The 14,015-nt window shown below is 48.9% G+C and overlaps 1 protein-coding gene across 2 annotated transcripts in view; it reads left to right on the forward strand.

Moving 5' to 3' along the window:
• Positions 1-14,015, forward strand: part of LOC146811758 (apoptosis-associated speck-like protein containing a CARD) — a 42,068-nt gene that overhangs the window by 21,663 nt on the left and 6,390 nt on the right. The window contains exon 1 of one of the 2 annotated variants that reach the window (XM_085614532.1): positions 696-986. The exons of the other annotated variant lie outside the window; for it this stretch is intronic. Within the exon in view, the coding sequence (XP_085470658.1) occupies positions 719-986 (268 nt within the window). The 5' untranslated portion in view covers positions 696-718. Of the gene's footprint in view, positions 1-695; positions 987-14,015 lie in introns of those variants that run through there. 2 annotated transcript variants of the gene reach the window in all.

Here is a 14,015-nt window from a genome sequence, read left to right on the forward strand (position 1 = left end):
GCGCAGGAACGCCTCCGATAAGTGGCTGAGTGAAATCTACAAGATTTCACTCAGTCACTTTTACAGCAATGCTGCGTCAAAACCCTGCGCCTGCCTGAAGCAGGCGTAAGGATTGACGTAGCATGTTAGGAATAGGGGCACCTGCGCCTTGCTGGAGTTGCGTCGCGCTTTCGACGCAACTCCAGCAATGCGCCGCCTTCCCGCCGGGGATGCCACACGCATCTGCCTATCCGTGCGCCACAGTGCGCCGCATTGTAAATGTGGCGCATCAGTGGTGGCACACGGGTGGGCAGATGCGTCGCAACTCTTCTGGCGCATCCCTGCTGATTAGCAGAGATGCGCCAGAAGTTGTAAATCTGCTCCCACCTTTCTTCTGCAAACGTTGCGTCATCATAGACAGGGGAACTTCACACAAAGCGAAGTATGTACCTCGTTGGCTGATGGACATAGCGTTAAAATGAAAAACTCGACTGTAAGTACGAAAAATATCAGATCTTGGGAATAGTTGTTTTAATTTGCCCACTGCCCGTTCATCTTCGTGGCCCCCCATCCACTCTTTATGGCCGTCCCAGAGTCTCCTAGAGCCGGGCTCTGGCCTGTGTGAAACCTTAGGAGCAGGGGGCAGACTCCAATGCGCACCCCTCTCCAGGGCGGGGCTCACGCAGGCGGGGCTCACCTCCGCGGATCCTGCCATACCTCAGACTGCGAAGGACGGACCATGGCGAAGTACTTGATCCTGAGCGCCCTGAGGCAGCTGGGTGGGGACGACTTCCAGGAGTTTAAGCAGAGGCTGAGAGATGAAAATTCCGCGGACAGCAGCCAGAGGATCCCGTGGGGGCTGCTGGAGGGTGCTAGGTGTTTGGATGTGGCCACCCTCATCAACGACCGCTACACCGAGCAAGACGGGCTTCGACTCACCGCGAAGATCCTCACAGATATGGGTCTTAGGAACACCGTTGAGGAGCTCCAGGAGGCATGGGCAGAAGGTAGGGTGAGAGGAGGTGGGCAACCAGGGGAGAGCCCCTCATACTTGCCAACTTTCTAAAAGCGGACGAGGGTAAACTTTAAACAGGCTGATAAGTATAACACCGAAAATTATATCTCAGAACCTGTCCCCTGACAGTGACTATGCATCCCTCTGATACAGAGGGCATAATCACAAAGTTAATTGTTAGTAAAGTGCTGCCCTAAACTCTTCCCTGGGCTCTATCGCACTATGCCACATAAAAAGACTCCTTTACTCGCAGACCATATGTGATTTCTAGCTTTCCCTTTCCATTTTGTCCCTTTTCTTCCCTGTATCCCAGGGCCACCCAGAATGTGCCAGTTTCCAGGCTGCTTATTATTCCAACAACCTACATGGGCTCCGGGCTTCACTCTTGCTAGTAAAGTCCTCCCAGGCAGCGGCGTTATTTATATTTGCCTTGAATAGTAAGAACGTGGGAGACAAAGATTCAAGGGGAGAAAGGGGGCATTCAGATAGAAAGAGTATGTTAAAGAAAGAGATTGATCCAAAAAAGGTGGCCCTGCTTGGGTGGAAAGGGAGGAGATGGAAGACAGAATGGAATGGACGTTTCAAGAACGAGCATTGGCGAAGCCAATAGGTCTCGCCTATTAGGGATATGGGCTGTTTCAGTTTTTAGCCATGTTGTACACAAGAGTGCTTCTGCTGTACAGCATGCCTAAACGTTTAGAAAAATATGCAATGATGCAGGCAGCGCTGGCTGCTTCATAGCGCTTTTTTTTTTATCGCGGGAGGGTGCGATTGTAGGCATCACGGAGGGAGAGTGTGCTTGCCACACGATCGGTGTTGGAAACAAGCATTTACAATGCAATGGTCTCGGCATTGGTAAAGTTAGAGCTATTGGCATTGCTCATGACAATGCCGTTTCTTTAACCCCTTCGCTGCTGCGGACATTCCGCTGCAGCGCTGGGGGGGGCAGGGGGGCAGCGCGGTGGGCCTGTGCTCATGACGGAGCCGCTCCGTCATGAGCCACGGTTGAGCTGTGCTCATGACGGAACGGTTCCGTCATGACTCCGCCCATTTGCGTTGTCCCCCCGCACAGGCGGGGAAACAGCGCGGCGTAGGCGGAGCGGCCGCCAACGGTCGTGTCATGACGGAACCGTTTCGTCATGAGCACACGGCAACCGTGGCTCATGACGGAACGGTTCCGTCATGAGCGGGAAAGGGGTTAAATGTTTTAAAAACACAAACATAAACAAAAATAATGTCATGAGCAATGCCAATAGCTCTAACTTTACCAATGCCGAGACCATTGCATTGTAAATGCTTGTTTTTTTAAGGAGAAGGAATGCGCACTGACCTGAATGTGCCCCCATGGCGATTGGCGAAGGGAAGTACTTGCCTGCCTGGAAGGGTCCGGGGTGCTGCACTGCCCTCCGGGCCGCGCTCCGGTGCGCCAGGCTGCACCGGTCCGACAGCAGGTGCGGCGGGGGCGCGAAGTCCCGGCCATCCATGCCGCGTGGGGGGAGGTCCCGCGAGGGGCTCCAGGTAGACAGCAGCCCGGCACCGCGGCAGGGCGCTGGGGGAAGAGGAGCCCTAGGAGGGGAGAAATGTCCGGGCTCAGATGGATCCCTCGAGGATGTGCGGAGGGTCACACGGCGCTGCCTCGGCCTCTACCAGGCGGCCGGGCGGCTAAGGCGGGGTCCGGTCTCATCGTCTTTGAGCTGCAGTGGGGAAAGGAAGAGTAGTCAGCAGGGGGTACCACAGGGCCCAAAAGCACACACAGGGGCCCATCAACCACATCAGTCAACACACAGCTGCAAGGGGGCTAACCCGCTGTGAGCGCTCCACACACACATGACCGGTAGATTTTAGACACACGAGCATCAGCATGAGTAAATTGCAGAGTCGAGATTGTCTATAGGCTCTATCAAGCCGTAAAATGAGATTATACCCGCCTCTATTAAATATACGTCTCCGTACACACGCGCAGTGGGGCCGTACAGTGTTACACTGCACCTCAGCATTCATCCAGCACCCCGTACATGACGCTTGCGTACAGAACACTATGCACGTGCGCACACAGGCCTAAATGCACTATTCCTCGCGGTTCTTAGCACACAATGTGGCGTTCATCTAGGCCCTGGTGTCCCTGCACGTGCTGCGCTTTTGGCAGCTACGCCCATGCCACAGAAGTTGCATTTTTACTGTCTCGGCGCTATTTAACACACAACTTGACGTTTTTCCGGACCCGACACCCACCTTTGAAAAGTGAGACACGGGCACCCGCTGGTGAGCAGCGAGGGGGTGCGGGGCCTGGAGCTTAGCTACGTATCTCGTTCTACCCAGCTACACCCATTTCTACCCGTAAGGGTGCCGTTCTCGTGATTATTGTACCTATGCTTTTATATATCAACAGGCCCCCTACGGCTCTGTGTGCCTGGCTGAACATTTCAATATATCAAGCTGCAACTCTGGGAGCTGTTGATGTAGTGACGCGTCTACTGCTTATAAATGTATGCATACACCTGGTGCTTGTAGTACCAGAGGGAGAACCTATTCGCATGCATTCGTGTAATATATATGTAGTATATAATATATATATAGATATGTCATATACATATATATATATATTTATATGTATATAAGAACCGCTGTTTCGTCCTAGCCATTATTCCTTTCCACTGTATCTTGTTCACCAGCTGACACTCTCCCAAAAGCCCTGAAAAGTGCAAAAACGCCTGGGAATCACGGTATACAAGCGTCGTGCATAAACCGCTTCAGAAATTCATTTAGCTCTTTCTGTTAACAGAAACTTGCATAACCGCTGGCAGCCAGACAGAAAGACATGGCAAGGGAAAGACGAACGGACAAGCAAACACAGATGAGCAACATAGAAAGTCCTGTATAGAGACAGGAACACAGACAGAGCGAAACACGGGCAGTGAGGCAGGGACAGTCCTAAATAGATACCAAAGCATAGACAGACAGGGATGACAGGGATAGACAGAGACACTGACACAGAGCGAGACAAGGGCAGCGAGACAAGCTAAACAGATAAGCGCACAGACAGTGAGAGGCGCACATATAGGCAGAGACAAAAAAAACGAGACACTGCGAAAGACAGACAGCATAGGGACGTTTTTTTTTGGGGGGGGGGGTGGTCATTGCGCGAGACAGATAAACAGCTAAAGTCATAGAAAGCAGAGACCAATGGGCGAACACAGAAAGACGCAGGTACAAGCAGAGCTCTGCGCTACGTGGGGGGCGCGAGACCTCTGCGACCGGCCCCTCCTTGTGTATGACCAATATATACATACAAGTGTGGGGGCGAGTTTATATTTATATATATATGTATACACGTCAGTGTTTGTATACATAAATTTGTGTGCGTGTTTACACACATATGTCTGCGCGAATGTATAAACAAAGGGTCATGTGTGAGAGTGTATATATGTGTGTGTTGGCGAGTGTATTTATACATTCACGTGTTTGCGTCATTGTATATGAATGCCTCTACGTCTGTATATGTGAATGTGTTAGCTTCTACATATAAAGAGAGGGCGGGGCAATCTGCAATGTATGTGTTAAAATGTCTCCCTCAGATGCATGCGTACCGTGACATACAAGAGTGCCTGGGGTTGGTATGAATGTTTGACAAACGCATGTAAAAGTTACACTTGAAAATATTTGAGTGGAATGTAATGCCTCATAGAAACTCAAAGCCTAAACGGGAAAAATACGTATACCTCAATGTTGAGTTTAGACAATGTGTGCATCTCATTTAGGCGAACACAACACTAAGTGTGTGAATAATAAAAGTCCGTACATGTCAGTGACACCTGCATTACATCAACTCAATATGTAACTCGATAAAAGACACAGCGGTAACATTAGACATGATAGAGAAGTGTCAATCTATCTAAGTACCTACCTAGGTACCAATGGTCATGACCATACGTTCATTTATATATGTACCGAGCAAGTATTCTATGTATGATATATAGCATGTCACCCTCGATGTCCTGCTGCGGCTGTGTCCCCGGGAGCACCCTCACTCGATGCACACAGATACAGGGTTCACCGGTGTCCCTGCAACTCGAGGGCACCCTCCTCCGAGTCGGCCCGTGTCATTCTTTGCATTGTTACATTCTTATCGGAACACCTCTGGATCATGTTGCAGTCGCTTCGCCTCCCCCGTGCGCCCACAACACGGAGATGTTTTCCAGGCCGGGTCGCCGTACGCTTAAGTCTGTTTGGTGGTCACGCGAACAAGGGTCACCCGCGGATGAACAATTAGAGATGTTAGAACTAACCCAGACGTTGGATTACTACGTGCAGTTGACAGTATAACAGGGACACTGGTTAGACTATGTGTTGTAACCGTGCACCCGTGTGTGTGGTGTTCTAGTGTGAAATGTTCACAGATGAGCTGTTGCATCCGCAGAGGCAACCGAGAAGCGCCGTGCACACGTCTGTCGTGCAGCCCTCCCCCTTCACGCAATGTGGGCGTGGCGGTAAAGCCATCCCTTCTTGCGCCATATCGATTGTAACGTGACTATTTTAAATTAGCCGATGAGTCCCCCTTACTCATAAACACACACATCGTTCCGTTCGCTGTATAGGGGTGCACAACCCCGCGGTGCATACCCTCGAGCCGAAACACCGACTGCAGTCGTCCAACTGATACACACACTTCTGTTTTGGTAAAAATAAAGGAGCTCATTAAAGGAACTCAAAGGAGCTTATTTTCTTATTCAAATTGCGTGAAAATGTGAAATCTTCCATAAGCACCTCTACTCGCGCTCTCTTTGTGCCTTGAAACTAAATAAAACATAACGTGGTCGAACTGTTACCAATATTCATGCACACACCAGGGCAGCGACGGCTGCACCGATGTCAGAGATTTATTTTTTTGCAGAAATAATTATACACTAGTCAGAGACTTCCTCAATTAAGGCTGGTGGCTGTTTTTTTTTAAGTGACCTTTTTTCTGCAGGGTGAGAGCGTAACATAAAAACACCCGTGTGTTTAGACAACAATAACAACAGCAGTGTTTTCAGAGAAATCGTGGTTCAGTTGTCAATATTTGCTAAACACTTCTTGAATTTACAGAATACTCACAATTTGGAGGACTGAGGTTGTAAATTTAAGCTATAAAATTTAATTTATGTAATTATTTATTCAGGGCTGGCGATGAACTAGACGCGCATATTTTGTTGAAAAAAGATCTCGCTAAAGGCCGACGAATGCTCTCCATAGGCCGTGTTAAACTTGGTCAGTTGATGCACTTTCCCCTCCCCCTACCTCGGACAGCCCCCCCCCCCCCTTCCACTCCCCAGGCCAGAGCTCTGGGTAGATAAGGAAGGGGCGGAGCCTCCAGCATGGCGCTTATTCATGAATGTTCTGTGCTTGTTAGTAAAGTGCCACAACTCAGGACCGAGCATTCATGAATGTTCTGTGCTTGTTAGTAAAATGCCACAACTCAGGACCGAGCACCACCAGGCTGGCCTCCTCACACCACACAAATCCACAACAGACCTGTTAGCAAAGGATAGAGGGTCTTGGGAGACCCCCTGCAGTCCCTGCCCATCAGGGGAGCCCAGGGCTGCGGGAGGCGGGGCATTCACACTGGCCCTCTAATTGTTTCACTGACGACACCCCAGCCTCATGTCTGAGCTGTGAAGATGACGGCTTGAGTCCTGTGTGCCATGTGCCCCAAACACAAGCACTTGTGTGGGGCACTTTCTGCCCCCCACCCCCTCGAAACATAGGGATGCTGGCTGCAGCCCAGGACGTGGAAGTTTAAGCCAAAAATGTCTGCTCCCGAAAATAATCTAGGGAGCAGAGGGTGTTGGGTGCCCTGCCTTTAGGGGCTCCTGTTTGCACGGCGTCCCGAGCAGGCCAAGGGCTTCATAGCACTTCAGAGGCCGCTCACTGATGGGGGGGGGGCGGCCTGCAACCACACACTCCTCATTGATGGCGTGTTTGCTCGTATAGGCACGCTTACATCTCTCTTACACACACGCACGACCTTTACTGGACGTCTGTGTATTCACGTGCGAACCACACAGCATATCCTCAAATACATATAAAGTAAAAGTACAGATACTGCTGCAATGTGTTACAGCTCGAGATTACTTTCATGTAAAGAGTCCTCTAGAATGTGTTTTTATTTCTATAAACGACAGACGTGTTCACTTGCCGGCATAGTGTCGCTTCTAATTTTACTTTTTAGAAATTGAGCTTATAAAAAATGCTTCGTTCTGCAAATGGTGTGCACCGTCCTAGACATTTCCCTGATTGGAGTTGTCACATGTTGGCAAGACAACAATAATGTGCGTCCTCTTTGTGCCACGAAGCAGCAACTCAACTAATTGGGCAAACGGACATTATTCACGAGGGCGCTCCTTTTAGAATACCGTAGTGATGCAATGATGTTCATTTCGCGAATCCTGCCGTGTACATTAGATAAATTAGAACCGCACCAGAGGTGAGCAGGGTTGCACGCAGGGTCCGACATGTGGCAGCACATGGATTGCCCGAGAGCAGGGGGAGAGGACGAGCACACCACTGCCTTTCTCCGAGGCAGAGCAGAAATGCCTCGGAGAAACGCAGCGTCCTTTTCGGATTCGGGGGCGTGTTTGTCTTTTCTCTCCTCCAGCCATTGGCTGGAGGAGAGAATGAGACTTTCTGCAAAAAACACGCCCCCCGATCGGAAAAGGACGGGGCCTGATGGAGTGACGGGACCTCTTCTCCAGTGGCTGGCCAGCATTGAAGAGGCCAGCCAATGGAGAACAGGGGAGAGGAGGGGCGGGATCAAGCCCCTCTTCTCCAAGTCATTAAATCTCTCGACTTCCGGTTCTGCCTTCGGCAGACCGGATGGTCCCGAGACCTAAAAAGAAGCAGTATGACGCAGCCGGCGGAGTCTGCAGCAGTGATTTTTAGGTCTCTTGGAGAAGAGGGGCTTGATCCCGTGATTCCCAGGCGTTTGTGCACTTTTCAGGGCTTTTGGGAGAGTGTCAGCTGGTGAACAAGATACAGTGAAAAGGAATAATGGCTAGGACGAAACAGCGGTTCTTATATACATATAAATATATATATATGTATATGACATATCTATATATATATTATATATTACATATATATTACACGAATGCATGCAAATAGGTTCTCCCTCTGGTACTACAAGCACCAGGTGTATGCATACATTTATAAGCAGTAGACGCGTCACTACATCAACAGCTCCCAGAGTTACAGCTTGATATATTGAAATGTACAGCCAGGCACACAGAGCCGTAGGGGGCCTGTTGATATATAAAAGCATAGGTACAATAATCACGAGAACGGCACCCTTACGGGTAGAAACGGGTGTAGCTGGGTAGAACGAGATACGTAGCTAAGCTCCAGGCCCCGCACCCCCTCGCTGCTCACCAGCGGGTGCACGTGTCTCACTTTTCAAAGGTGGAGGCCGGGTCCGGAAAAACGCCACGTTGTGTGTTAAATAGCGCCGAGACAGTAAAAATGCAACTTCTGTGGCATGGGCGTAGCTGCCAAAAGCGCAGCACGTGCAGGGACACCAGGGCCTAGATGAACGCCACATTGTGTGCTAAGAACCGCGAGGAATAGTGCATTTAGGCCTGTGTGCGCACGTGCATAGTGTTCTGTACGCAAGCGTCGTGTACGGGGTGCTGGATGAATGCTGAGGTGCAGTGTCACACTGTACGGCCCCACTGCGCGTGTGTACGGAGACGTATATTTAATAGAGCCGGGTATAATCTCATTTTACGGCTTGATAGAGCCTATAGACAATCTCGACTCTGCAATTTACTCATGCTGATGCTCGTGTGTCTAAAATCTACCGGTCATGTGTGTGTGGAGCGCTCACAGCGGGTTAGCCCCCTTGCAGCTGTGTGTTGACTGATGTGGTTGATGGGCCCCTGTGTGTGCTTTTGGGCCCTGTGGTACCCCCTGCTGACTACTCTTCCTTTCCCCACTGCAGCTCAAAGACGATGAGACCGGACCCCGCCTTAGCCGCCCGGCCGCCTGGTAGAGGCCGAGGCAGCGCCGTGTGACCCTCCGCACATCCTCGAGGGATCCATCTGAGCCCGGACATTTCTCCCCTCCTAGGGCTCCTCTTCCCCCAGCGCCCTGCCGCGGTACTGGGCTGCTGTCTACCCGGAGCCCCTCGCGGGACCTCCCCCCACGCGGCATGGATGGCCGGGACTTCGCGCCCCTGCCCCACCTGCTGTCGGACCGGTGCAGCCTGGCGCACCGGAGCGCGGCCCGGAGGGCAGTGCAGCACCCCGAAACCTTCCAGGCGGGCAAGTACTTCCCTTCGCCAATCGCCATGGGGGCACATTCAGGTCAGTGCGCATTCCTTCTCCTTAAAAAAACAAGCATTTACAATGCAATGGTCTCGGCATTGGTAAAGTTAGAGCTATTGGCATTGCTCATGACATTATTTTTGTTTATGTTTGTGTTTTTAAAACATTTAAAGAAACGGCATTGTCATGAGCAATGCCAATAGCTCTAACTTTACCAATGCCGAGACCATTGCATTGTAAACGCTTGTTGTTTTTATGGCAGCTGGGTGGGGGCCAGGAATGACAAAGGAGGTGGGAGGGGCAAACAACGGGGAGGGATATGGGGCAAGCAACAGCAATGGGCGGGAGGAGAGGTCCGTTACTGAAAGTTTATTTTTTTATTTTTTTTAAAGCACTATGACATGGATAACGCTGGCCGCGTGACGGTGCTTGGGGTGGAAAACAGCAACACGAGCAAGAACATGGACAACATAGACAGTTGGCGAGGGCACTCAACAACACGGAGGCGGGTGGGGGAAAGCGGCCACATGGAGAGCTGGAGGGGCAAGATACAACAAAAACAGTGGGTTAGGGCAAACAACAACACGAAAAGGAGGATGGGACAGGCGTGATGGTGCTTGGGGTGGCAAACAGTAACACGAGCAACAACATGGACAACATTGACAGTTGGCGAGGGCAGTCTACACCACGGAAGGGGGTGGGGAAAGCAGCCACTTGGAGGGCTGGTTGGGCAAGATACAACACAAACAGTGGGTTAAGGCAAGCAACAACACAAAAAGGAGGGTGGGACAGCCAACATCACGGAGAGGGGCTAGCAACAACACCAGCTGAATTTTGGACGATGGACCAGACATTGAGTGCATTTTGTTTGAGGGGGGGCAGTTTATGGGGGAGGGATTTTTGGCTGGAAAGAATGGGGCTAGGTTACCAGCTCTGTTCAGATTCGAGGCAGCCGGTTGCAGGAAAATAACATGAACAAGGCATCCCAAATTAAATGTTATAGAGCAAAAAACACAAAATGAAATGTGTCATCCCCCTTTACTGATTGCTGCCAACATTACCTAGTAAAATCATGGTATTCATTTTATCCACCTCTTACGGAAGGAGGTTCCATCTGCCCTCTGCAGTTCATACTTGTGACCTGCATTACTCACAGAAGTCTACTGCAGGCACTCAACCCAATGAGGTATCCCACTGCCTAAAAGTATCATGACCAACAGTTATCAAAATAATAAAAGGATAATTGCATGCTTACATTCAGATTCAGGATTTGTTTATTAAATCTATTCCCCGTTCCTAATATACGGTGTTTTATGGGTCACTGGTGTGTCGGTTTCGTTTAAGGTAAATATAGTCTGCCCACCTCTCCCTTCTGCCAGTGAATCAGATTTACAACAACTCCTCTTGATGCCAGGGCCACTGACAGAAAGTGGTAAGTTACCTCATTAGTTTGAAGCAGCCACTGTATTGTTATCATTGGGTCACGTAGTTAGATTCTTGAAGGGCTAACTCAGCCTTTTAACCTACTGAGGTTGATAAAATGAATCCTATGTATTTGTGTAACAGGAACATATTATTTCAGCACTTAGATATGTGAACTTTAAAGTGTTATGTTAAAGCATATATTAATTGTTAAACTGGTGTTATCAGGGCAGAAGTCAGGGGTACACATGGGTGGATAGTGTGAACTTATTTTTTCACAGATTTGACACCGTTGTACTTGCAAAGAAGTTGGGCACCAGTGAAATGTGCTCGATTTGCTCTGATGTAGTTTGACTACACTGGTACACTACACATTCATCGGAGCACGCACATTGTCTGCTTTCCATTCCGAACAGCATCTGCAGCAAGGGAAGGGTCTTATTTTAGATTAAAGCTGGAACCAACACAAAAGTGAATTTAAGGGGCCATCAGCTTTCCTTTTGTTCAAGTATGATTCTGTTTGGGAGCTATATGGAGCCCAACAGATAGATACCAATACAATGGAGGGGAAACAAAGGCACACAGCTTGTCATCACTTCACAAGCAATTAAGAGAAACTATGATTTGGACAAAAGTTTTTCACTTTATTCAATCCCTGTATATAAGAGATTTGCATGCACTGTAAGAATAAACCAAAACAGGGGGACTCAGGGCATTTTATAAGGTCCAGCATACATGCCTGGACAGATACAATAGAAAGGGTATGCAGTTCCTTAGAGGGTCAAAGGAAAGAGAGAGAGTATCTGTGTGCAGTCACCAGGACTCAAGGCAGTCCTTCAGCGATGGGATGGAAGAGGGGAATCCCTCCTATCGGAACTAGGGCCCTCACACACCCAGCCAGCTAGGAGTCATGCTTCATCATAGGGCCTGCTCCTCATCGGGTCGGCGCTGCAATACCCGACAGCCACCCTATGAGGGTCTCTTTGGCAGAGATCTTTTGTTCCTTGCCGTATGGTGCAGTGGGGGTGAGGGACCTAATGAGTGTAGATCTAGTGGAGTGAAAGTGAAAGGATAAAACAGGTTGGGAAGTCCAAAGGATAATTTTATTCTGGCTGGCTCCACACCTGATTAAAACTAGAGTGCCGACTATCTGGTGTAATGGTTCAGGATAAATGCGCTCTACTCTACAGGGTTGACATGTTTCTTGCCTAATAGTCAGGAGGATCTAGCGGCAATTCATCAGGACCTAAAGTGAAAAACTATCTACACACCATGGTGAATGGTTGACTAACCTACCTACCACGTTGTACATCTACAGGTAAGGTACCTACAGAAGCGGTGGACGACCTAGCAGCTACAGTAGCCCCGCCCCAACAGTTTCCGGCAGGCTTAGACACATGTGATTGCTGTGTCATGGAATCCGTATGTCGCAAATGATCGACCAACCCCTCGTTCTGTGACATACGGATTCCATGACACAGTAATCACAGGAGGGCCTAACACAACAAAAGGAAGAGATGTTGGCACACTCTGAACAAAGAGAAGCAAGCAAATGAGAATGACAATGAGGCCAACTAATGGTCAGAAATGGATGGGATTTAAGCCCCCTCTAAGTAAGCAAAATGTCTTGCAAGCGACTGCACTTAGGATATCTCTGGTAAGACCTAAAAATGGGAGAAAAGTAAAGCAGAAAGCGAGAATGACAAAGAGAGAAAGGGCAGTGGAGAGATGATTGCAGATGGTAAGAAATGAGAGAAGGTAGTAAGGTGAAGAACAAAAAGGAGATGGACAGAGAGAGAGAAGAGGAAGTGAGGAAGGAAGTAGATGCACTTTAGAAGGGAAGGAGCGCTAGCAGAGAACAACAGAGGGAGGGATGAAAGAAAGGAGGGGTGAGAGAAAGGAGTAGCTAGTCTTAAGAGAATGGGTGAGTGCAGAAGAAAGAAGGAATGAGGGAAATGATGGGTAACAAAAGGAATAGTAACTGGTGAAGTGAGTAGAAAGGTTAGAAGAGGACGTAGGAGACAGAAAATAGGGGTAAGGGAGAGAAAAGTTTGAAGGGAAAAATGGAGGTACAGGGGAAAAGGAAGGGCAGAGAATAGGAGGTAGGATATAAGGCAATACGAAGGGAAGTGAGACACCGAAAGACTGGAAAATTTGTAGAGAAACGAAAACATGGAAAGAGAGAGAACAAATCTGTTACTTATTCGAGCAAGGATATACTTTGACCTGAAGAAAGACTTGTTTCACTTTATTTGACTTGATACAAGGTTATCCATCGCTGACCCTCTCCTCATACCCAAACCCCCAACCGCCACATTGTCATTCTCTTTTCGAGCTTCATGACTGCCACAGGTTCATGGATGGGTCACAAAGCCCGCCAGGAGCAAGCCGAGGCTGACTCATGCTTTTTGCGTGGTATCTATGAAAAGGCAGCAAACACAAGTAGACGGCCACTGGTACGTTGCATGTATTTGTGTAATACACAGCAGTGTAGAACTTCGTAATCGCTCTTGGCTAGTCACTCCTCTATTCATCTTATTTTATTTCTCATATTACGTGTTGGCTTCACGTTACAGATATGTTGGTAAATTTCTGGTCAGTCAGTAACAGGAGGAGGGAGACCTTGAGTTAAAAGGCGCCTGAATAGCTCTGAAGGTTCGCAGTCTGTCGCAGCTTGGTGGCCTGAGGTCTGTGTGTTCCTGTACACAGGCACTTGGTCTGGAGTGGGAGATTGTACTTAAAAAGAATACCTCAAGGGTCACATTTGGTTAGAACACTGATTGCCAGTTACCTTCTTGGTCCAGTTGCTACATAATGCACTCTGCCAATGTCAAACCCACACACTTCAGTGCCCTGTGCCACCTACCCCTGAATCCAGTCAGAATTGCAGTGCTGAGGGACACAGAACGCAGAGGCCTACTGCGCCGGAGGGGACTTTGTCAAATCCTGGCAGGCCCTTGTCTTAAAGATTCTGGTATGGAAGGAGCAGAACCAGTCCTAGGCCAGATATAGCCTAAAACCTATCATCACGTAGCCACCAGTTTAACGAAAGAAAATTGGAAGATTTCGGTCTCATGTCAAGTGAATGAAATGCAGCGGTCTGTGTTCCCACCACTACATGGTTGTCATAAGCATCTACTTGTAACTTGTAGTGTTTTGTCTTTTGATTTAAGAAAACCCACAAATGTTTGGCCTTCGAGAGAGTTCATAGCGATTGCACACCCTCTGATACGGTGTCTCAAGTCTGCTAAGAGGAAACATAAAGATGCAGAATTTTCCAAGTTTTACATTACTTTCATATA

This window comes from Triturus cristatus, chromosome 7 (assembly GCF_964204655.1).
Source record: "Triturus cristatus chromosome 7, aTriCri1.1, whole genome shotgun sequence".
NCBI classification, from domain to species: domain Eukaryota; kingdom Metazoa; phylum Chordata; class Amphibia; order Caudata; family Salamandridae; genus Triturus; species Triturus cristatus.